This window comes from Castanea sativa, chromosome 5 (genome assembly GCF_040712315.1).
Source record: "Castanea sativa cultivar Marrone di Chiusa Pesio chromosome 5, ASM4071231v1".
NCBI lineage: Eukaryota > Viridiplantae > Streptophyta > Magnoliopsida > Fagales > Fagaceae > Castanea > Castanea sativa.
This window is the reverse complement of record NC_134017.1, coordinates 71,626,914-71,647,972: the sequence shown is the minus strand read 5'-3', so window position 1 is coordinate 71,647,972 and position 21,059 is coordinate 71,626,914. Positions and strand designations below refer to the sequence as shown.

Here is a 21,059-nt window from a genome sequence, read left to right as displayed (position 1 = left end):
CTCTCTCTCTCTCTCTCTCTGCAAACCCTAACTTCCCAAATTAACCTTCCAAATCCTCAAAAGTGTTTTTCTTTTTTCCTCAAAACACAAACACTTCGATCTCTCTCTCTCTCTTCCATCAACTACCGTCTATTTCCGCAGATCGACAGCCCAGATTTTTAGATGCTACACCGAAAACTCGTCGGAAAAGCGCTCTGATTCTTAGTGCAATTCGTATATTCTTCTTCAAAAATGGCTTCTCGTAACCAGAACCGACCTCCCCGTAGTCCCTTCACTGTAAGCCTTAGTTTCATTCAAATTTTTTTTTTTTTTTGTTTTTTCAAATTTTCTAGTAGCGTTGTTTGGTTGCTAAGAAATTGAGGGAAAATAGAAGAAAATAAGAGATACCTGATTTCTGGATCTGTGGTTCTGTAAATTTTGTGTATTTAATGGAAAATTTAGGATCTAGAACCCTAATTTCACTTAACCCACTGTTTGGATGCTGAGAAAATATAAGTAATTGAATGGAAAAAAGTGAGACTGCAAGTGAATTTATGTTGTGTATTAGGTTTGAAATGGATTGAATTTTGGTTTCTCCTTTTTGTGTTGCGTTTAAATTCATGTACTTTGTTTGGTACTTTTTGTGCTTTAGAAAAAGGATGGTAATGACGAGGTTCCTTTAGACAAGCGTCGGAGAATTGGAGCAGGGAGAATGGTGGGGCCACCGTTGGCGAGCAGGGGCCGTGGGCGGCAAGCGTTTTCTGAGGTAAACAGTAGACAAGATGTTACGGCTACTAGTGATGTGGGAAGTGGCGAGGGGTCGGAGTGTGGAACTGTGGAGTTCACAAAGGAGGAGGTTGAGGCATTGTTGAATGAGAAGTTGAAGGGGAAGAAGCTTGATCCTCTTAAGGTTATATTCTTGTCTCATGAATTTTGAAACTTGGGGTTTAAGCTAAATTGGTTTGTGGGTTTGTTATTTTGAGTTTATTATTTATATGGTTGGCAGGTTAAGCTGGATAACGCGATTGACTATATTAAGAGGCTCAAACTTTGCTTAAAATGGTTCCAACAAGTTGAACAAAACCATGTTCTTGAGAAGGAAAAGCTTCAAAGTTCGATTGAAGCTGTTGAGAAGAAGTGCACAGATACTGGTACACATCTTTTGCATTGTACTGTCATTAATCAAACATCTTAGTAAATTTTTATTTACTGTATTTGCGCATGTCTGTTTGAATTTATCCTTATGTCTCTTGCACACTTGAAAAGGTTCATGTGTTTCATGAAGCTTTATATTGAATATTTTTTTTTTGGGTCAAATTAATGAATAGTGTATACTCATGCTAGTGGTGTTCTCATGTCTAGATCTTGTGAAGTTGACAACTCATCTCCAGTGTGAAGTGCAACCGTTGTGCATGTGTTTTTCTCAAAACAAAGTGTAGATGCATGGGATAAAAATTAGCAATACATAATTCAATTCAGGCAAAGTATAATTGTTCTTAATGAAAGGAATTGGACACAATGTAGAAATTTTTTGGTGAAGGTAGAATTTATTGATATTGGAAACATTGATGCTGGGGTGGGCTTTTTAATGTTTGTTTGTTTTTAAGATAAGGATTTTATTAAGAAAGAAATATATTGTTTATATCACTATGCCTTCATTTAATGAATGTGGTTTCTCATGTGTTGAAGTTCCTAATATTGCAGTTCTTGTTAATTGGGAAACTTTATAATGTAGATTTGTTTCTATTTTCTTAGAGCTGGAGATGAAAAACAAGGTGGAGGAGTTAAATGTGATTATCTTAGACTTGCGGAAAACCATCTCTTCTTTGGAAGATAGAGTTGCAAAAGAAGAATCAGATAAGTTGGTAAGTTTTTCGGTCATTGCATTTTGTGTACAGGCTATACCTGTTTGTTTCTACATCTCATTTTTATTGTGGTTTGATGACTAGGATGCGATCGAATGTCATAGAAAAGAAAAAGAAGCAAGAGTTGCTAGTGAGAAGTTGCAAGCTTCTCTTTCAGCTCAGCTTGAAAAAACTAGGCAGGAGAAATTAGCTGCTGAACAAAAGGTAATATAAATTCATAATTTGGTTGTCTCGCATTTATCATCTATATAGCGAAGATTGGTAATTATCTTCCTACAAATTGTGTGAATTTTTAATGTTAGTCTTTGTAGTTATGTATCATTAAGTTAGTTGGACTCTGTGGATTGCCATATGACCAATGTAATGATATTCTCTCCCCAAATTTTTTTTGAATATGCAGGCAGCCTCATTTGAAGATATGTACAAGCGAGGACAAGAATACAATGTGAGTTTACAACAATATAATGGCAAACTTCAAAAGGATAATGAAACAATTAGTGAGTCACTCAAACGAGTTGAAATGGAGAAATTGACTATTGTGGAGAATCTCAGCAATTTAAGGTGTCACAATAAGGCATTGCAAGACCAATTAGCTTCATTCAAAGTAAGTTCTTAGGTGCAATATTCATGTATGACAGCAGTTGTGTTTGTATGCCACGTGTTTTTCCAAAATTAATTTTGTAAATTAAATGAAGTTTGACAAACTGCTTTGTATTGGTTTTTTTTTTATAATAATAATAATAATAATAATACTTATTATTATTATTATTATTATTATTATTAAAATAATTAATTTATGATTCTATTATGCATATTGAGTTTTTTGTTGTTTTGGATAAATTTTTAAATATTGTGGAAGGCATATCATTACTATTGTTATGATTCCCTTTTGAACCTCACTTATTGACATGGCTTGATATGAACCTTTATTGAATAGAAGCTATATATTTAGATCTTAAAACAAGAAATCTATTAGGTGACTTATTTTATACGCTCTTGATCTTAAATGTAAATTGAGTAGACAATGAATTTAAGAAGTTACAAAATTGTTAACAAAAAATATTCAGGGGTTTGGAATTCATATATATATATATATGTATGTATGTATGTATATATATATTTTATAAATTCAGTGGTGGTTTGCTTGGCAGATGGCACTAGAAGCACTTTTCATCTTCAGTAACAATCTGCAACTTTTGGAGGTGTCTTGATTGGTGTTTTGTCTTGTTCATTCTTTTAGGCTTCACAGGATGAGGTGATAAAGCAAAAAGAATCATTATCAAATGAACTTAGATGCCTTCGAGTGGAATTGCAACAAGTGAGGGACGACCGTGATCGCCAAGTGACACAAATGCAGGCTTTAACTGCTGAAATAGTGAAGTATAAAGAATTTACTGGGAAATCTTGTGCAGAATTGGATAATTTGACGATAAAATCAAATGCCTTGGAGGTTTGTCCCCATTAATTTATTATCAACTAATTTATAATTTGATGATAATCTTGACTTCACTAACTGTAAGATTTTGGGTCCTTTTATAGGAGACATGTTCTTCCCAAAGGGAGCACATTCGGACATTGCAGCATCAACTCACTGCTGCAAATGAGAAACTAAAGGTAATGCTGATAGTTTACAAGTTGTAGGAAGGGTTGCTTATGTTTTGTACAAGTTTTACAAGTTCTACTTTGGACATTATTAGCATGCTTGTAGATTATGACATGTCTTGTACATGTGATTGAGCTAATCCCACAATAATGCTTATTTTCTTTATTAGATGGCTGATTTATCTGCTTCAGAAACAAGGACAGAATTTGAAGAGCAAAAGAGAACTGTGTGTGAGCTACAAGAGCGACTGGCAGATGCAGAGTTTCAACTTATTGAAGGAGAGAAGTTAAGAAAAAAGCTGCACAACACAATTTTGGTAATTCTGTTTTCCTCTTTCCTTGAATCCTCGTCTAGCATTATGTGGCTTGTACTAGAGTGCCTCTTATTGCAGGAACTAAAAGGGAACATTCGTGTATTTTGCCGAGTGCGTCCTTTATTGCCTGAAGATGGAGTTGGAACAGAAGCCACAGTAATTGCTTACCCTACATCAACAGAAACTCTTGGCCGGGGCATTGATTTGGTACAAAGTGGTATGTTTCTTTGCCTTTAATCCTAGTGGAATTTCATAAGGCTATAGGAGAATCTTTTGACTTATACACTTTTTTACATATTACAAGTTTGTTGTTTGTTAAAAACAAAGGTCTTATTCTTTAATCTAATGCTACTTAATGTCAGCAGGACAGAGGTATCCTTTCACATTTGACAAAGTGTTTTCTCATGAGGCTTCTCAGCAGGATGTTTTTGTTGAAATATCACAGTTGGTACAGAGTGCCCTTGATGGTTATAAGGTAATTTGTTGTGCTTGCAAATTGTTCTTTTCAATTCTGTCATAATGCATTTTATCCAAAAAAAAAAAATCTGGCATAATGCATTAGAATATGTTCTATCAAGGTTCTAGTTCTTGCATTTTGATAAATGGTGTTTTCACTTGATTGCAACTTTCCAGTTCAAGATCAGGTGTTAATTGCTCTACCTAAGTTAACCAAAATGTCAAATAAGTTGAAAGAATATTTTGTAATTGATGCATGATTAGAGTACCTCCTCAAGATGCTATCACTATGATGCGACTAATAAGTTTTTGTTGGTTGTAGTAGGGATGTAAGATTTCTTACAAACTTGTTTATTAGGGATTTATCCTCAATTTTGAATTGTATTGGGTGTGAGTTGTTTTGGTCTTTGATATGGGGCTACAAGTGTAAAGCTATTGTTGGATTTCATTTGGTTTTTTGTATTGCCTTTTTGGTTGAACTCATTTTATTGTTTGGTTAAGTTGTTGTTGGGTTTTCTCTAGCTGAAGTTGCACTATGGCATGGTGTCTTGGTGTTGGTGTTAATTTCATGACATTATGTTTATCTGTCAATGACTTTATTATGGATGAAATGCTTTAAAAAAAAAAAATGGAAACTGGAAACTATAATCAGATTCAACACTATTTTACTGTGAAATGCATGGAAATGCATTTGTAATGTTAGGCTAAAGTTTAAGCTTTATTTGATTGTGTATCATCTGTTTTAGAAGTTTGATTGACTTTTTAATTCTGAACTTTCATTAATCTAATGTTGGTGTAATGTTTTGGTAGGTTTGCATATTTGCTTATGGGCAAACGGGATCAGGAAAAACTTATACCATGATGGGTAGACCAGAAACTTCTGTGCAGAAAGGGCTGATACCACGTTCACTGGAACAAATCTTCCAGACAAGTCAGTCCCTTCAAGCTCAGGGCTGGAAATACAAAATGCAGGTAAACTATCTTGAACTTCTGTCATTAATCTGCTTACTTTTTGCTTGTGAAACTAACAATTCCTTATAAACATGTGTAGGCTTCAATGTTGGAGATTTACAATGAGACCATCCGTGATTTGTTGTCAACAAATCGATCAAGTGGTCTGGACATGTCACGGACAGAAAATGGGGCTCCTGGAAAACAGTATACAATTAAGCATGATGTGAATGGAAATACACATGTTTCTGACCTTACTATAGTCGATGTTTGTAGCATAAATGAGATATCCTCCCTTCTACAGCAGGCTGCACACAGCAGGTAACACCTTAGGAGCTTTCTACATTGTTCTGCAGGTTTTGTTTTTCTGCACATCCACTGGAGTTGTGTTAAAGTGGAATTATAGTATCTGCTCTAGGAATGCTTTTCTATATGTTTTAGAAATTTGAAATGAGAAATGCCAATGCTTTTTAAAGTATTGTAAGGTTTAAACAGTCAAGTTTCATGAGGCATAGGAAAAGGCTTAGATAATTTTACCAAGTTTCTTGAGGCCTATGACAAGGCTTAGTCAATTTCAGTCTTCAAGATTTCACACACACACATGCACACTATCATTGTAATTCTGTGGATTGTGCATAACTAATATATTTTCTTTTAGTGATGATAGAACATGGTTTATGCTTTTCATTGAGCTTTTCTCTAATCTTGTTAACTGGATGAATAAATTTAATGGAATGGTTGTTGCCTTTGGGTCTTTTAGGTCTGTGGGTAGGACGCAAATGAATGAGCAGTCCTCAAGAAGCCATTTTGTTTTTACATTGCGTATATCTGGTGTAAATGAGGTACTTCAACTAGTAATTCTTTATTCATATTTGTGTTCAAAGCACTCATGTATGTTTTTAACTGTTGACATAATGCTCTTTCTGCTTTGCTAGAGCACTGAGCAACAAGTACAGGGGGTATTAAACCTCATAGATCTTGCTGGAAGTGAGCGCCTATCCAAGAGTGGGTCAACTGGAGACCGTTTGAAGGAAACTCAGGTTTCAATCTGATGAATTCCATTAATAACCCACTTCTTTTGTTGTTTTAATGTTCACCTTTTTAATATGATTATATGCTAATTTTTTGCAATCAGGCTATAAACAAAAGTTTGTCTTCGCTGGCTGATGTAATATTTGCATTGGCAAAGAAGGAGGACCATGTTCCTTTTAGGAACTCAAAACTGACATATCTTCTCCAGGTACAGTTGTTTCTTTGAACTTTTTAATTATTTACTTGTAATCTTCATATTGCACTGTTGCTTCATAATAATGTACTTTTTAATTCTATGCATAAACAGCCATGCCTAGGTGGAGATTCCAAAACCTTGATGTTTGTAAATATCTCCCCTGATCCATCTTCGGTTGGTGAGTCACTTTGCTCACTACGGTTTGCTGCCAGAGTCAATTCCTGTGAAATCGGAATTCCCCGACGTCAGACAACAGTGAAGCCTATGGATAACCGATTGAGCTATGGCTGAAATTGTGTTCCTAGTATTCATGCATTTTGTTGTCAGCCTTGCTGCATTTATAATCTGCGCAGAGTAATTGTTATTTGTATGATTAATGGTTGTAATTTGTATAAGGGGGTGGATTGGTTGTATCAATTGTTTGTAGTGTTCGGTTTCTAGAAATTACTAATTTGTACTTTAGGTTTAAGTTTAGTGTCTTGATTGAATGATGCGACAGATGAAATTATATACCTTGTGAGATGATCCTTCAAAATTATTTGAAATTGTTCATCATTTGACGAGTATGGGTATAAAGGAATTATTATTAGCATCATAGAGTGGATTTGAACAATCTTATTTAGGTTACAGATGTGATTTATTCATAATGATCATTCTGTTGTCATCACACATACTAAAACTTGCATTCCTTTTATCTATGCCTTTATTTTAAAACATCCAATTAAGATTACTTAATTCCTTTTCATTCCATTCTTTTATGATCATTTTATTCCATTCCATTTAATTTCTTTAGGAACTCCCAAGAGAAGGCTAAATGGATGAATTGTTCTTAAGATCATTATGACATATGAAAAATAGTGAAGTGGGGATGTTTTTGAAACTGTCATTAGAGATGTCATGTCTATGAGATTGTCATATGAATGGTATCTTGCTTAAGTAGTGCATGTCCTCGTAAATCTGGATGCTATAACTTGTTATTGCTATGAATTAAGGGGGTGTGCGCAGAGGATTAGGTGTATTGTGTATGATTGAAATGTTGAACGGTGTACTTCATTTTGGATGCTGCTGAGGGATAATGATGATCTGTATTGAAAACAATAAATCTAATGACAATCTGGCAAAAACCATAAAAACAAGAATTTTCACAGGCTTGAAGTGGTGCGTTGAATCGGTGCATAATTAAGTGTTGTGATGTGGAAGACTTTTGTAAGGAGCAATGCTGGTGCCACAAGTTGTGGCACCAGCTTAATTCTTTCTTTTTCTTTTTCTTTTTTGCTAAGCACCAGCTTAATTCTTTTGTTAGTGCTTTTGCAGCAACTTTGATATCTTGGTTTGCTCAACTACTGCACTAAAATCTTGTCCAAAAAATGATGGGCCTAAGTTCTGTAATGAAGAATTGGATTGATTCTTTTTGAATATATGTTGTTGTGGACCACTCATCCTCTTTGGGTATATTTTTGTCTTGCAACTTAGATGCCCTGCTATGTTGTCGATGCCGCCCATTGGTTTTTCTTTTTCAACACCAGGAGGGAGTAAAGTTTGGGCACATGAATTAATTATAATTAATGATTTGACAATGTGAGGTTCTAGATTGTAGATGCAGTTTGTTCAAGTGGCTTTTAATTTAATACCACGTTTTCTAAATCTAGAAAAATCGAAATCAGAAATTTGAATGTCCCTAATAATTATCCATCCATTTCCTTCTTTTCGTTAGCAGTTGTTTGGTCACTTGTCTTTGTCAATTGATTCATGCATATCCTTTAAAAAAAAAAAAAATCATGCATATCCCGAAAATTTATCAAACCATATACGATTAGATTGATAATGGCATATATGCTCTTCTATACCACCATTCAGAAAACCAGATTGAAGGGCCCCTAGGATTGACAAGAAAGACTGTGGACCATGGGCCCAAAATTTTACTATAAAACAAAGCTTCTTTAAAAACTATTGACCCAGTAACTAAAAGACGCACCCAAACAAATATGTAAGCTGAAATTTAAATTACACCCTTAGATAAATTATTATTTTCGTTCATAAAATTTATTCTTATCATTTTAATCCTTGAACTTTAATCATTTTTTTATATAAATATTTTGGTTGTTTTGTTTAGTAACTGTCAAAATGTGAAGTGATGTTGTTTTGTTATATTTAATGAGAATTATATAGATGATAGAGCCATAGAGGATAGGACAAACTTGATAAAAATATTAAATCTTAAAGACTAAAACACTGAGAAGTAAAATGAAAGTCATCTTAGGGTGTGATTTGGGGTTTTGACACACAAAAAAAAAGGCAATTTCTTGGAGGTGAAATATAATAAATCTAAAGGTATATAGTGTAAACTCTACGTGATAGAGTGAAGTTTTTAGTGTTTGTAGACTCGTGGTCATGGGTAGGTGTGTTCACAGTACCGTTTGATGTGGTTTTGGTCCATTTTTATCACCATACTACAAGATGTAGTTTGGCAAAAACCATCATTACATCACATCTCAATTTTATGATCCCACGTGAGTTACAGTGTATCATGGTGTAGTTTGGTCGGTTTTGAGTTGGGACATTCAAAATTTTGGGCTGGATTGGGCAACCCAAAACTTATTTTTCTTTTGTTTTGGGTAAATTTTTAAAAGGCAAAATTCCAAAACTAACTCTCTAACTTTTAGCATTTTTCATTTTAGTCATCCAACTTTCAGTTTTCTCATTTTAGTCCTCTAACTTTCAATTGTTGTCAATTCGGTATTTTGTTAACCATTTGCTAACCGTCTCTGTTAAATGGACAAAACAATGCTGTTTTGGCCCTTTTTTTTATTATTTAAAATTTTCGTAATTAAAAGAAATTAAAAAAAAAAAGAAAACATGTAGGGGAACAAGTCGTTCCCTTTAGGTGAAATCAAAAGACAATTCCTACCTAATCATCCACAATAGCTTCTACTCTAACAAATTGATATCCAACCATTACCTCTATACATACATATATACACCTCAAATCATTACACCTCAGTGGCTTATCCATACAAGCACTACACTAGAGCTTTTTTTGACCGGAAAAATGGCTACAGTCTTATCTTTGTCCACTTTTCTTGGTTGGGTTCTTCTTAGCCCAACAAGTTTTTAGGTGTGAAAAGGGCTTATCTATATTACTAATAAAAGGATTATCGTGTTTGTGTTTCCCCATTTAGTGTACCAAAATACCCTCAAATGTACATGTATAGAAAATTAAAAAAAAAAAAAAATCCATTCATGTTTCTCCCTCTTCATGTTTCTTTGTAAATTTCGATTTAAAAAAAAAAAAAGGTTTTTATAGATAGTTTCAAATGTTTCCTCTCTCTCTCTCTCTCTCTCTCTCTCTCTCTTCAAGTTCAAAATGTTACCACTTCTCATGGGATACTGAGGGGCTGTTTGGGTGAAAAAAAATGCTCACTCATCACTCAAATATCATCACTCATCACTCTATAACTCATTTCCTATAACTCAATAATCTCCAAATATTTCCAAAACCCAGTTTGGCATCTAAAACTCAGTTTTGTTTTCAACTTTAAAAGCTCAAAAACGTGGAACCCACCCTCTGACCATGCTACCATTGTTCCACAGGTATGTCTTCTACTTTATTCATTTCTTTAATAAATAAAAAATTGACTATTTCTTTCTGCCAATGTCTTCTTCTTTTAGAGTGGCCATAGTGCATGTGAGAGTTTTTTTTTTTTTTGGTTTGCGTTGGTGGTTTTGTTCATCTTTGGAAGGATGTTATGGTGCCACAGTAGAAACAGAACATCAAACCCAGCACCCCACTAAAAAAAAACCATCACCATGCAAACCACAAAACATCAAACCAATCCACCATAGCAAATTCGACCATTCACACCACCAACACCTTCAACACTACAACAAATTACACTATAAAGCTTAGAAAGAACTAAAAGAGGGAAAAAGAGAAGAGAAAAGATCGTGAGAAGTGAAGAAAGAAAGAAAGAAAAAGAAGAAAAAAAGAAGAGAACCCAAGCCCAGAAAACCAGTGAAAAGGAATGGGAAAAAGAAGAAGAAGAAGAAGAAGAAGAAGAGAATAGAGAAATCAAGCCCAAACCCAGTGTGAAAGAAAAAAAAAAAAAAAAAAAAAAAGAAGAAGACCCAAAATGTGTAGCCGTTGGTGGAGTGTTGGAGAGAGCAAAAGGTTTGAGGTGAATTTGACTACTCTCTGACTGTGGGTCCCTTAAATGTGTGTGTATTTACCAAAATACCATCATAACTCAGTTTTCATAACTCAAAAACACCCAAAAGTTGTTTTCAATTTTACTAACTCATCACTCAAAAACCAAAGAATTGAGTGATGGAAACAAAACTTGAAAACACGGCCAAACAAACTTTCTCTCTGTGGGACCCACCAGTTTTGAGTTATGGCTGATGAAAACAAAGTGATGGATGATGAAAACTTGCAAATTCAAACAGCCCCTGACTCTTCCTCTTAATTATGAGAAATTATTTCTCCTTAATTACTATCATTAAAAAAAAAAAACTCCTACCAAAATACATTACTTTCTCTAAAACAAATAATATACTATTTTGAATACACTATTTTTTTAGTTTACTATTTAGAGAAATGTTATGTCCAAAACATTTTTATAATAAATCCTAAGTGGTAGGTTGTTATTGGTGGGGCAAAAAAGTAATTTTAGTGATAGATTCAAATTATAACCAATAATAACTAACCACCTATGATTTGTTGTGAAAATGTTGTGGATGTAGCACTTCTCAACTATTTAGTTTGATTAAAAGATAACCTCTTATCTATATCCCTTAAAATTAGGTACTGCCACCTCTCATTATTCCTTCAGCAAGTCAATTGCCAAAATCAAACATAAATAAACATCTCTCTTCCTTTTGTTTAACCTAAAAAAAAAAAAACCATCTGTGGTTCTCTATCAAGGAAAGGATTAATCCTTTCCTACAAGGTAATTCTATTATTATTATTATTATTATTATTATTATTATTATTATTATTTATAGTTTTATTGCTCATATGATTTTGATTGTTGTATATGATTTTGATTTATTTGTTATGGAAATTGTAAGAAAAAGATTTGAAATAATAAACATTGTATTATAATTATATTTAGCATTATTGTAGCAATTGCAGTTGTTGTCTATTTGGATTTATAAGGGCAAAAGTAAAGAATTAAGGGCCAAATGAGCTCAAAGTTAGATAATGAAAAAGGTTTAAGGGATGACACTGTTTTCTTAACCTATTTGTTTTGTCCCCTTCCCCCCCCCCCCCCTCAAATTTTCCTTTCAACTCTCCTTAAAGGTTATTAGCGGTTGTTAATGAGTGAGTTACATGTGTGCATAGATTTTTTTGGCATTGTTTTTGTAATTTTGTCATTGTGAACTATAGAATTTCAGGTAAAAAAGTGTAATTAATTAATTATTTTTTATTGCAATTAGAAATAGGAGAGATAAAGTAAGATGAAATTCCTCTGAAAAACAAGACCATGAGTTAATGCTGAATATTAGTAGAAAAATGTGTAAGCCCTAAATTGTGATGAATGAAAAATTATGATACTAAACCCTAAAAAGAAAGAGATTTGTCTTTTATAATACCACTTTATAATATATATATGAGTGCAGTGCAGTGCAATTTTGTGTGGTTGTTGCAGTGTGGATTTTAACATCCGTCACTTGCAATGTGTATGGTGTGATTACTTTATTTTACAAGTGGTTTTAGTCGATTTATGTGTAGTAGTGCTGTTTGAGAGGTTTGGTAAACATCCTTCCCTGGTGAAAATATACTATAAAACAAGTTAAAAAGAATTATTTTTTAGAAGAAAAAGAAAGAAGTTAAAAAAAAAGGCTAAAATCCGAAACTCACCCTCTAAATTTAACCTTTTTTAAAATTTTTTATTTATTTATTTCAGTCATCTAAGTTTAGATTTTGTCATTTCAGTCCTCTAACCCTCATTCATTTCCATTTGAGTCCTTCGCCAGTGTTTTGTTAGTTGCTGTTGCCCACTTACCAAAACAACGCCGCTTTGAATTTTTCTTTTAAATTTCTTAATTATAAAAAAAAATTGAAAAAATGTTAATTTTTCTTTTAAAAAAAAATCATCCCTAGCCACTGAACAACAAAAATAATCCCCACCCCCATTGACAGAAACAAAACTACTCTCAGGAGAAGAGATGCAGGTGTTAAATACAACTTTTTAGAAGGGAGAGACCAAGGTCAGCATTGCTGGGCATGTTTCATGGTCAGGTTACAAGGCTCAAATTCAAGTCACTCATTCTCTGTAATTTTCCCCATGTCTGCAAGTCCAGATTGCACTTTGGAATGTTATTAATTTTTAGATTACCTTTTATTTGTAAAGTTTAGAATTTCCTTGGAAAACCTTTTAAGATTTGAAATAGAATTGTTGTTTTATGGGACAAGGAAATCTTTGCTTAATTGAACAGAATTTGATGTCTCAACTTTGTTGCTCTATATCTATGTTTGTTTATTGGTTTTTATGGGACAAGAAAATCGTTGAGAGATTCTTCATGCGTAATTAATGGGAGCATTTTGGTTTTGGCCGTACGCATTTGTTTCAAAATCCAGAATGCCAAAGAAGCAAAATTGCTCAAAACCCATAGAATTTCTAAGATGTTGGTGGGGGTGGGGATTATTTTTGTTATTTAGTGGGTTAAGGAACGACGTTCCTTAAGTAATTTAAGACCCTTTTGATAACGTTGTTCTAGTAATGTTGTTTCTATTTTTTGAAAATACATGTGGATGAAAAAGTATGTAAAAATACGTGTAAAGTTGTTTAAACACAAGTAATAAATGAGCTCTAATTTTTTTTTAATTAATGTTTTTCAGTTTTTTTGAAATTAAGAAATAATAATTAAAAATCCAAAACGATGTTATTTTGATAAAGTGGACCGCGGCAAAATAATGAAACACTGAAAGAAAATTTAATTGAGAAGGAATGAAAGTTAGAAATAGAATGCTGAAATGTCAAAATCAAAACTTAAAAGTACTTAAATGAAAAAAAAAGTGAATCGAAACATTGGAAAGACAAACTGATCCTCTCTGCTTGCAGCTGTCGAACATATCCATCTAAGAGTAAAGTGGGTCCAACTCAAAACATTTCATATTTTAGGGACTCAGTTTTATACTTTCGTTTTATTATAGCTTCTAGAGTAGGTGAGGAAGAAGAAGACGAAAGAAAAAAAAGGAGGAGATGGAAGGCCTTGAGCAGCAGAACAGGACCAGAGTTGTGAAGGTTGACTCTTTGGAGTCATGGGACTTCTATGTTACCCAAGCCACCAATCAAGGCACCCCTGTAAGTTTCCTCATCAACTTCACAAAATTTCAAACTACTATTAAACCACACAAACTCTTTCTTCTCCTTTCTGGGTCTTGGAAATAAATATAAACCTTCACTTTCTTCATGAGCATCTTTTATTTTATTTTTATTTATTTATTTAATTTTAATATATAAAGAAAAGTTCTTGATGATGTTAATAGAATTGTGGCTATTAAAGTTATTGTCTTGGTGGGATGGGTATTATAGATTGTCATACACTTCACTGCTGCATGGTGCATACCTTCAGTGGCAATGAACCCGTTTTTTGAAGAGTTGGCTTCAAGCTTCCCTGATGTTCTGTTCCTCACAGTTGATGTCGATGAGGTTAAGGTAATTTATCTAATTTTTGTTAAAAAAAAAAGATTATTGATTAATTTGTTGCCTCTCTGTTTGTCATATCAGCTTTGAAACAATAGTTTATCTAAAAGCATATAGCATATTACTCCACGTATTGAGTGCAGAATGATATGTTATATATGGGGTGTATTGGCATTGATATGTTATGTACAAATTGGAAGTTGACTTTTCAAAGATTTGTGGCTCTTGCAAACCATTAAAAAATTGCTAGATTCCTCTTCACATAGGTATGATTTGGCATATCTTTTTAGATAAACGGCAACTACATTTCTATATGTAATGGCGCGGATAAGTATCATCTTTTAATAATAAAGAATGATTTCTTGTGAGACAAGGAATGTGTTTTGTGAACGCGTGTGACCACAGCCATAAATATGAAGTACCTTTGTAAATTTTATATAAGAAAACTCACCAAATGTGAAATGGGAAATTATTTTATTTTTAAAACTCATCCTTTGCGATAATATAGATTAACTTGGGAATTAAATGTGGACAGGTTTTTTAGTATGATAATATTATTTTTTTGTATGCATTGTGCATGGAATATTTAATGTTTTGTTGGTTAGTTTTGTACCTTTGGTTGCCCGAGATATAAAAATGATTAGTACAAAAAGCAGTAGTGCAGCTAGCCTGATCAGTCGTAGCATTAATTAATCTTGGGCACAAGGAGTCAATAACTGGGGAAATGATGAGTGATCCACCGTAAAAATATCCAATCATTATTGTCTGAATTGTAAATGATGTTCAAGTTTTCATTTTTGAGGCAAACACGTGAAAGGTCTCTGCAGAAAACATTAGCTGTGGAAGCTCCAATTGAGTTTAGGAGATGAGGCTAGTTGGCATCTTTGATCTGTTGTTGTCAATTTAGTTGCTTCATCTAAGTGACTTCTCCTGTCAGCATCAAACCTTTGGATTCTTGCCTTTTGGGATAGTGATGTTGCAATTTTTCACTGGTGCAAAATTTTTCCCCCTATATTTCTTGGTGCTGTGGGATCTTTTGTTCTTTTAACATTATTCTGCTTCCTACATAAATGTTCTGGAGTGTGCATAGCTCGAATCGTTCATTTTTCAGTCGTTCAGATGTGTGTCTGCTAAATTATTAGCCTAATATTGATATACATGTATAAGAATCATTCCTCAGAGATATTTTATGTGCATATTTAGAGTGATTTTGCGCTACCAACTACTTAGATATGTGCTCAAGATCAAAGGATAGGCATTTGAAGTTCAATCACTAGCACATGGAAAACAACTAAGGAGAAACCATAGTACAACTACTTTTTGATGCCTTTATTTTGAGCTGATGTGGTCTTATTAAAGGTGGAACAACTTGCAATCCTGCTACTCCCAGATTGGGCTTTTAAATCAAATACTTTGGACACTTAGCCCGTGCACTAGACCAACAACTAAGTTGAAAGTTTTGTCAATTCCAAAAAGTCAAGATAATCAAGACATTTTAACCACCATAGCCAAGCTTTAATCTGGCATCTGGGGGTATATGGGCACGGGTAGATAAAATATCTTCTTGCTTTCAAAAGCTAGTAAGACAAAATGTAGATTGGCTTGGCAGTCACAATCATTTGATGGATACACTTAAACCTTTTATATCTAAGATTCCCCAAATTGATGTTTGGAAATCTTTTTTGTTGATAATGTTTTGACATATATAATTTTTCATTTTGATTGGTTAGGAGGTAGCAACCAAATTGGAGATAAAGGCCATGCCCACATTTGTGCTGATGAAGAATGGTGCTCCGGATGACAAGCTTGTTGGTGCCAATCCAGAAGAGATAAGGAAAAGGATAGATAGTTTTGTTCAGTCCATTCGTGTGTTTGTTGCCTAGTTAATGTATGTATATGTATTTGGTATTGTTTATATTTTGAACATGTAAAATATGTGATTGTGGTGGTCCAGCATCAAGACAAATGATAAGTTGGTGTGCCTTTTGTGGGTGTGTGATTTCAATCTCATAAGTGTAAAAGTGCTTCCTTCCTTTTGCATCAAGTTGGCCATGTTTTTTATTTCTGGATTTTGGTTTGGTGCCCTGAGTTAAAGGTCATGCCTGAAGCAGGAAATACAGGTGAATACAAGAAAAGTTGGCTGTTTACATGTTTATTACTCCTAATAGTCCAGACAAAAAAACCCTGCCTATCCGTGCAGATTGATATCAAGTTGGGATTTTGGATTGCTGCAAATACAGTATTCTGGACAGGTTTAAACCAAGTGCCATGAAACAAAATTGCTTGTTAATTTTCTCCCCACAATCATGTTATCTATAAATGAGTTTAGAAAGGTTTAATGAGGTTCTGTTCATTGTTGGGGGGAATATGATCATCTCCATTTGAAATGGATGGATTTCATGATTCAAATTAAGTATTACAATTGTAAAGATTTATCTAAATTATAGTATCATAGTGATACTGATAACTAGTTAACTATCTATTTTATCTATTAGCTAATGGACTGCAACTAAAATAATATTAATCAATAAAGTTGGATGGTGAAGTCCTTAAAAAAAATACAAATCCTTTATTTATTTATATTATATGATTTTCAAAGTTTTTCTTAATTGTTTTTTTTATATGATTTTCAAAGTAGTATCCAAGTTCCAATTCCAAAATTGAAACTTGGGTAATTTGTGAAGCTCAAGCCCAAGTTCTTCAATAAATAACTTCAAAGTCCATTCCAAGTCTATGAGCCTTAAACAAGCCCAACCCAACACACAAACACTCCCACCAAAAACAAAAACACATACAAGTGGAGTGAGATACAGTAGAACACGTTGTTGTACAACAGGACAAAAAAAAAACAAAGGGAAAAAAAAAATTGTTATTAGTGCATGCGTGTAAGACGCTAGGGAGCACAGTGTGTGGTGGAGGTGGTGACCTATCAGAACTCTTTTCTCTCTCTCCAAATTCTCAAAGATTTCAAAAGATTCAAAAAAACTCCTGTTATTGTGCTTCTCTACCATCATCATATATTCCAATATTTCCACCACCACCTTTAACGCCACTCAATTACATAACCATTAACCAAAACTCCGAACCAACCTCCTTCACTCATTCCTTACTTGTTATACTATCATCCTTATCATTCTCTGCTCATCATTTCTCTACGTACCACCACCACGGCTCGCCGGAATATCTTGGAATTTCCGGCAATATGGAACACAGAGAAATGGGGTCTCAAGTAAATGAAAACCCCACCAGTTGGATGTTTGATGAATATAATCTTATGGAGGACATTTCTGTCACTTCTCTCCTTGACCCTACAGGAGTTTTTGCTTCTACTACCTGGCCTTCTCCTCCTCCTCATCTTTCTTTCTCCAACCCCACTTCTCTCAGGTGGTCCTTAGTTCGTTTTTTACTCTCTTTTTTTTATTTTATATTTATTTATTTACTTTTTTTTTCTTGTCCCATTACTTATTTGCCAATTATATAATACACTGACTGTTTTTTTCTCTCTCTTATAATTTGTTGTACAAATAATCTTGTATGCTTGGGTTGTAACACTTTCTATATAAACCATGTTGAAGGTTTTTATTTACATTTTTTTTTGTTAGTAGTTTAATATATGTGACTGATCCTAATTAATATGTTGAGATTCATGGCTCATTCAAAAAAAATTGAGACTAGCTTTGGTCCTTGTTTTTATTATTATTTTAAGGTTTTTTTTTTAATATATATTGTTTCTTTTGTGATTTTCTGGGTGTTTTTCAATTTATCTTTATGTTTTATGGGTGATTGGTAATAATGCAGGCAAGGAGGGCTACATTAATATCTTAGATGTTTTTGACTTCTATGAAAATTCAACATTTGAAGCTTTCAATGTGTCACGCAGCATGAGAATCATATGCATGGGCGTGTGCGGTCTACACTACACATATTGATTTATGAATATATTAGTGATTATGGGAGTCATTTCTAGTGATGCTGTCATTTAAGACTTGGTTTTTCATTGTAAAAATATAAAAATGATAGCTGCTTCCGGTCAGAATAAGATTTGTTTTTAGCACTGTTTCATTATTGACTTGAAACCTAGTACTCCTCAATTTAAGAAGATTGTAATTATGTGATAGTCAGAGGATTTTTAAGAATCTTATGTAGTTATGTTATTGGCAAAAGTTAGTCTCTAACCCCTTTGATTATAATAAGGTGACATGATCTTTGGGAGACACCTACTTTAGGGGTTTTGCATTTCTTGTGCAGTTTGTAATTAGAGAATCAAGATCATTTCCATTTCAAGTGGAATGGAGACAACTTATTTCACTGTTATGAATTTATTTCATGAATCCAATAGTGTACTCGTAATCTATTTGAACTCCATTTTATTTCTTCCTTTATATGAAAAATATTTCAAAATTTTCATTTTGCCAATTTTTTTCCTTACTTCAAAAACTTTTGATTTACCTGGGCTGTATCTAGAGCAGGATTAACTCCACTTATCTACTTAATTTTTTAAAAACTTGTATAATGGACAAGCTCATGTTTTCTCTTGTTGTTTTCTCAGTATGGAGCAGATTGATGACTCATTTCCAAATTCAGATGGTCCCAAGGAAATTAGCTCTCGAAAAAGGTAAACTTTTGTTGGCCAAGTACAGTATATCTTGTCTTCCATTACTGGATAGTAGCAGTTTTTAGGGTGCTTGACTTTCTTTTTGGTTATGTTATGTTATGGCTTTGTTTTGATTTTTCCCCCTTTCTCTTAGTTCCCTCTTTCATTGTGGTACAATTAGCTCTGTTATCTTAAAGCTGGTTGTTTCTCAAAAAAGAAATGTCACTAGATATTTGACATGTATCTAGTAGTGCCCCACTCCTTTCCTTTTCTTACTTTGATTCATTGCTATTCTTTTCTTATTGTGAAAGTCTGATTTGATGGATTAAGTTCCTTAATAGTTCTTAGGATAACTTCGCTACAGAGTTCCTAAAATTTTTATCAATCAGTTTTGAAATTAAGTTGATTAAATTTTATCATGTTGTTAACATTTAAACAAATATTGACTATCACCATTTTGGCAATTATTGATAATAACAAAATCCAATCAACTCATTTCCATGACGGAGTTACCTTAAGAACTCAAAATATGCTAATCCCAATCAGCTCACAGAATCTCCTTAAAATTTAGTTCGTAGTGATACACAACTTTCTTGAACTAGTCAAATTATGAATTAATTGTACTCCTTCACCCACATAGCCAAAAAATGATGATGATCCTGAAATTAGAAAAGCTATTTATTGTATTTTAGTTTTTGATTATGAATGAATAAATGATAAAATGAGGGAAAAGGTAGAAATGTCAGTGACATAACATTTTCTCATTGGTTAGGAGGTAATTTATAGCTTATATGTGAACTATACATTTTGCAGATGAGGTGATAGGAACTAATCTTCAGGAAAGTTTCATGTTTTGTACTCTTTAACTTTTTGTGGGGAGGGGGGAGATCATAACATGTATTTTTCCATTCTTATTTCATATTTTGTGTACAGGGTGAGGTCTGGATCATGCACTACATCTGGTTCCAAAGCATGCAGGGAAAAAATGAGGAGGGATAGATTGAATGACAGGCATCCTCTAATTCTTTAATTTTCTGATTCTCTCTCTCTTTCTCACTCTGTCTCTATATCTGATGTTGACTTTGTTGGCATTATCTTAAGGTTCATGGAACTGGGTTCTATCCTGGACCCTGGAAAACCTCCTAAAATGGACAAGGCTGTTATATTGGGTGATGCTGTGAGAATGTTGACTCAATTAAGAGATGAAGCCCAGAAGTTGAAGGAGTCAAAAATGGATCTGCAGGAGAAGATTAATGAGTTGAAGGTGCACTTTGATATTTCAGTTTTTACTTTTGAATGACGCTAAGGATGGTAATAATTTTACAGCATAAGCATTATAAACTGATGTGTTAAATTTTGAACACAAAACAAAATATAAGAATTTTATTAATTATGTTGTTGATGTGACACTAATTAGTAATCACATTCATGGTCCCGTTAGTCTGTAAAAGTTTTGTAATAACATTGGTAGAACTAGAACCTTTGCATTTTCCTTTTCTTTTTCATTTTATAAGGCATCTGAAATCGCACTTGTTTTTAGGAATTACTCCATATATACCTGAGAGCTGCAAGGATATCCAAAAAATTAAATAAAACTGACCACGTTCAAATTCAATTCTTGTTGGTTATGTTGAGCGGAGGTTTGTTTGTATAGGCAGAAAAGAATGAGCTTCGTGATGAGAAGCAAAGGCTAAAGGTAGAGAAAGAGAACCTTGAGAAGAATGTAAAAGCTTTGAGTACTCAACCAGGATTTTTGCCTCATCCTCCTGCAATCCCAGCTCCATTTTCTGCCCCAGGCCAGGTTGTTGGCAACAAGTTTGTGCCATTCATGGGGTATCCTGGGGTTTCCATGTGGCAGTTCATGCCACCGGCTTCTGTTGATACTTCACAAGACCATGTTCTCCGTCCCCCAGTTGCATAAGGCAGCAGGCTTCATTTTTTGCTCTGCAATCCTTGTGCACGAGGAAGCCCTTGTTCCTAATGTTTCTTTAGTATTTATATTCTGATGAAGGTTGCATTTTTAAGACTGGATTAAGCGGATGATAAATGTGATTTGGGAAGTTGGAAACGCCATTGAATGTTTAGGGATAAGTTGTAAGGTTATCAGCCAATTTTGCTATCTAATTACCAAATTTAACATGTCAAGCATGTGTTTTGCTAATTTTGCCATCAATGAAATGTTACTTTGATTGAGCTGTGGAATTTCACATTGTGGTTTGTTTTCTGCATACGAAGGCACACAATAGCAGAATCAGTATGAAGAGTAAACTAGTTCATTTCGATATTATGTAGAAATCAATCAAGCTAAGTCTAATTTTTTGACTCCCAGAACTTGTGTATCAACTATAACAGTAAGTCTAAGGAAGTTGTGAAACATTGGAAAACTTAAAAGGATTAATACCGTAAGAGACCAATTAAATC

At 33.7% G+C, this 21,059-nt stretch overlaps 3 protein-coding genes across 4 annotated transcripts; all 3 read left to right on the top strand.

Moving 5' to 3' along the window:
- On the top strand, positions 1-6,961 carry LOC142637227 (kinesin-like protein KIN-14C). Of its 2 annotated transcripts, none has more exons than XM_075811509.1 (17): positions 1-276; positions 632-889; positions 986-1,130; positions 1,735-1,844; positions 1,929-2,048; positions 2,245-2,448; positions 3,085-3,294; positions 3,384-3,458; positions 3,617-3,763; positions 3,839-3,977; positions 4,126-4,235; positions 5,027-5,188; positions 5,268-5,488; positions 5,928-6,009; positions 6,103-6,207; positions 6,303-6,407; positions 6,507-6,961. In XM_075811509.1, the coding sequence occupies exons 1-17, from the start codon at positions 232-234 to the stop codon at positions 6,684-6,686; spliced, it is 2,418 nt and encodes an 805-aa protein (XP_075667624.1). In that variant the 5' UTR covers positions 1-231; the 3' UTR covers positions 6,687-6,961. The 2 variants fall into 2 exon arrangements, with proteins under 2 accessions (XP_075667624.1, XP_075667623.1); XM_075811508.1 differs by having other exon boundaries at positions 4,123-4,235.
- Positions 6,962-13,425: 6,464 nt separating this feature from the next.
- On the top strand, positions 13,426-16,088 carry LOC142637234 (thioredoxin-like protein CXXS1). Its single transcript, XM_075811516.1, has 3 exons — positions 13,426-13,702; positions 13,934-14,056; positions 15,775-16,088. Exons 1-3 carry the CDS (start codon positions 13,601-13,603, stop codon positions 15,925-15,927), a joined length of 378 nt encoding a protein of 125 aa, XP_075667631.1. The 5' UTR covers positions 13,426-13,600; the 3' UTR covers positions 15,928-16,088.
- Positions 16,089-16,952: 864 nt separating this feature from the next.
- LOC142637232 (transcription factor ILR3-like) lies at positions 16,953-20,840 on the top strand. The gene is made up of 5 exons (XM_075811514.1): positions 16,953-17,428; positions 18,594-18,659; positions 19,572-19,649; positions 19,740-19,902; positions 20,293-20,840. Exons 1-5 carry the CDS (start codon positions 17,247-17,249, stop codon positions 20,557-20,559), a joined length of 756 nt encoding a protein of 251 aa, XP_075667629.1. The 5' UTR covers positions 16,953-17,246; the 3' UTR covers positions 20,560-20,840.
- Positions 20,841-21,059: the final 219 nt, after the last annotated feature.

Coding starts and splice junctions, on each gene's coding strand:
- LOC142637227 (XM_075811508.1), top strand. CDS start 232: ATGGCTTCTCGTAACCAGAACCGACCTCCCCGTAGTCCCTTCACT. Junction 2,049..2,244: donor AATTAGCTGCTGAACAAAAG/GTAATATAAATT, acceptor TTGAATATGCAG/GCAGCCTCATTTGAAGATAT. Junction 5,189..5,267: donor GCTGGAAATACAAAATGCAG/GTAAACTATCTT, acceptor AAACATGTGTAG/GCTTCAATGTTGGAGATTTA.
- LOC142637234 (XM_075811516.1), top strand. CDS start 13,601: ATGGAAGGCCTTGAGCAGCAGAACAGGACCAGAGTTGTGAAGGTTGAC. Junction 13,703..13,933: donor CCACCAATCAAGGCACCCCT/GTAAGTTTCCTC, acceptor TGGGTATTATAG/ATTGTCATACACTTCACTGC. Junction 14,057..15,774: donor TTGATGTCGATGAGGTTAAG/GTAATTTATCTA, acceptor TTGATTGGTTAG/GAGGTAGCAACCAAATTGGA.
- LOC142637232 (XM_075811514.1), top strand. CDS start 17,247: ATGGAACACAGAGAAATGGGGTCTCAAGTAAATGAAAACCCCACCAGT. Junction 17,429..18,593: donor TCCAACCCCACTTCTCTCAG/GTGGTCCTTAGT, acceptor TTGTTTTCTCAG/TATGGAGCAGATTGATGACT. Junction 19,903..20,292: donor AGAAGATTAATGAGTTGAAG/GTGCACTTTGAT, acceptor TTGTTTGTATAG/GCAGAAAAGAATGAGCTTCG.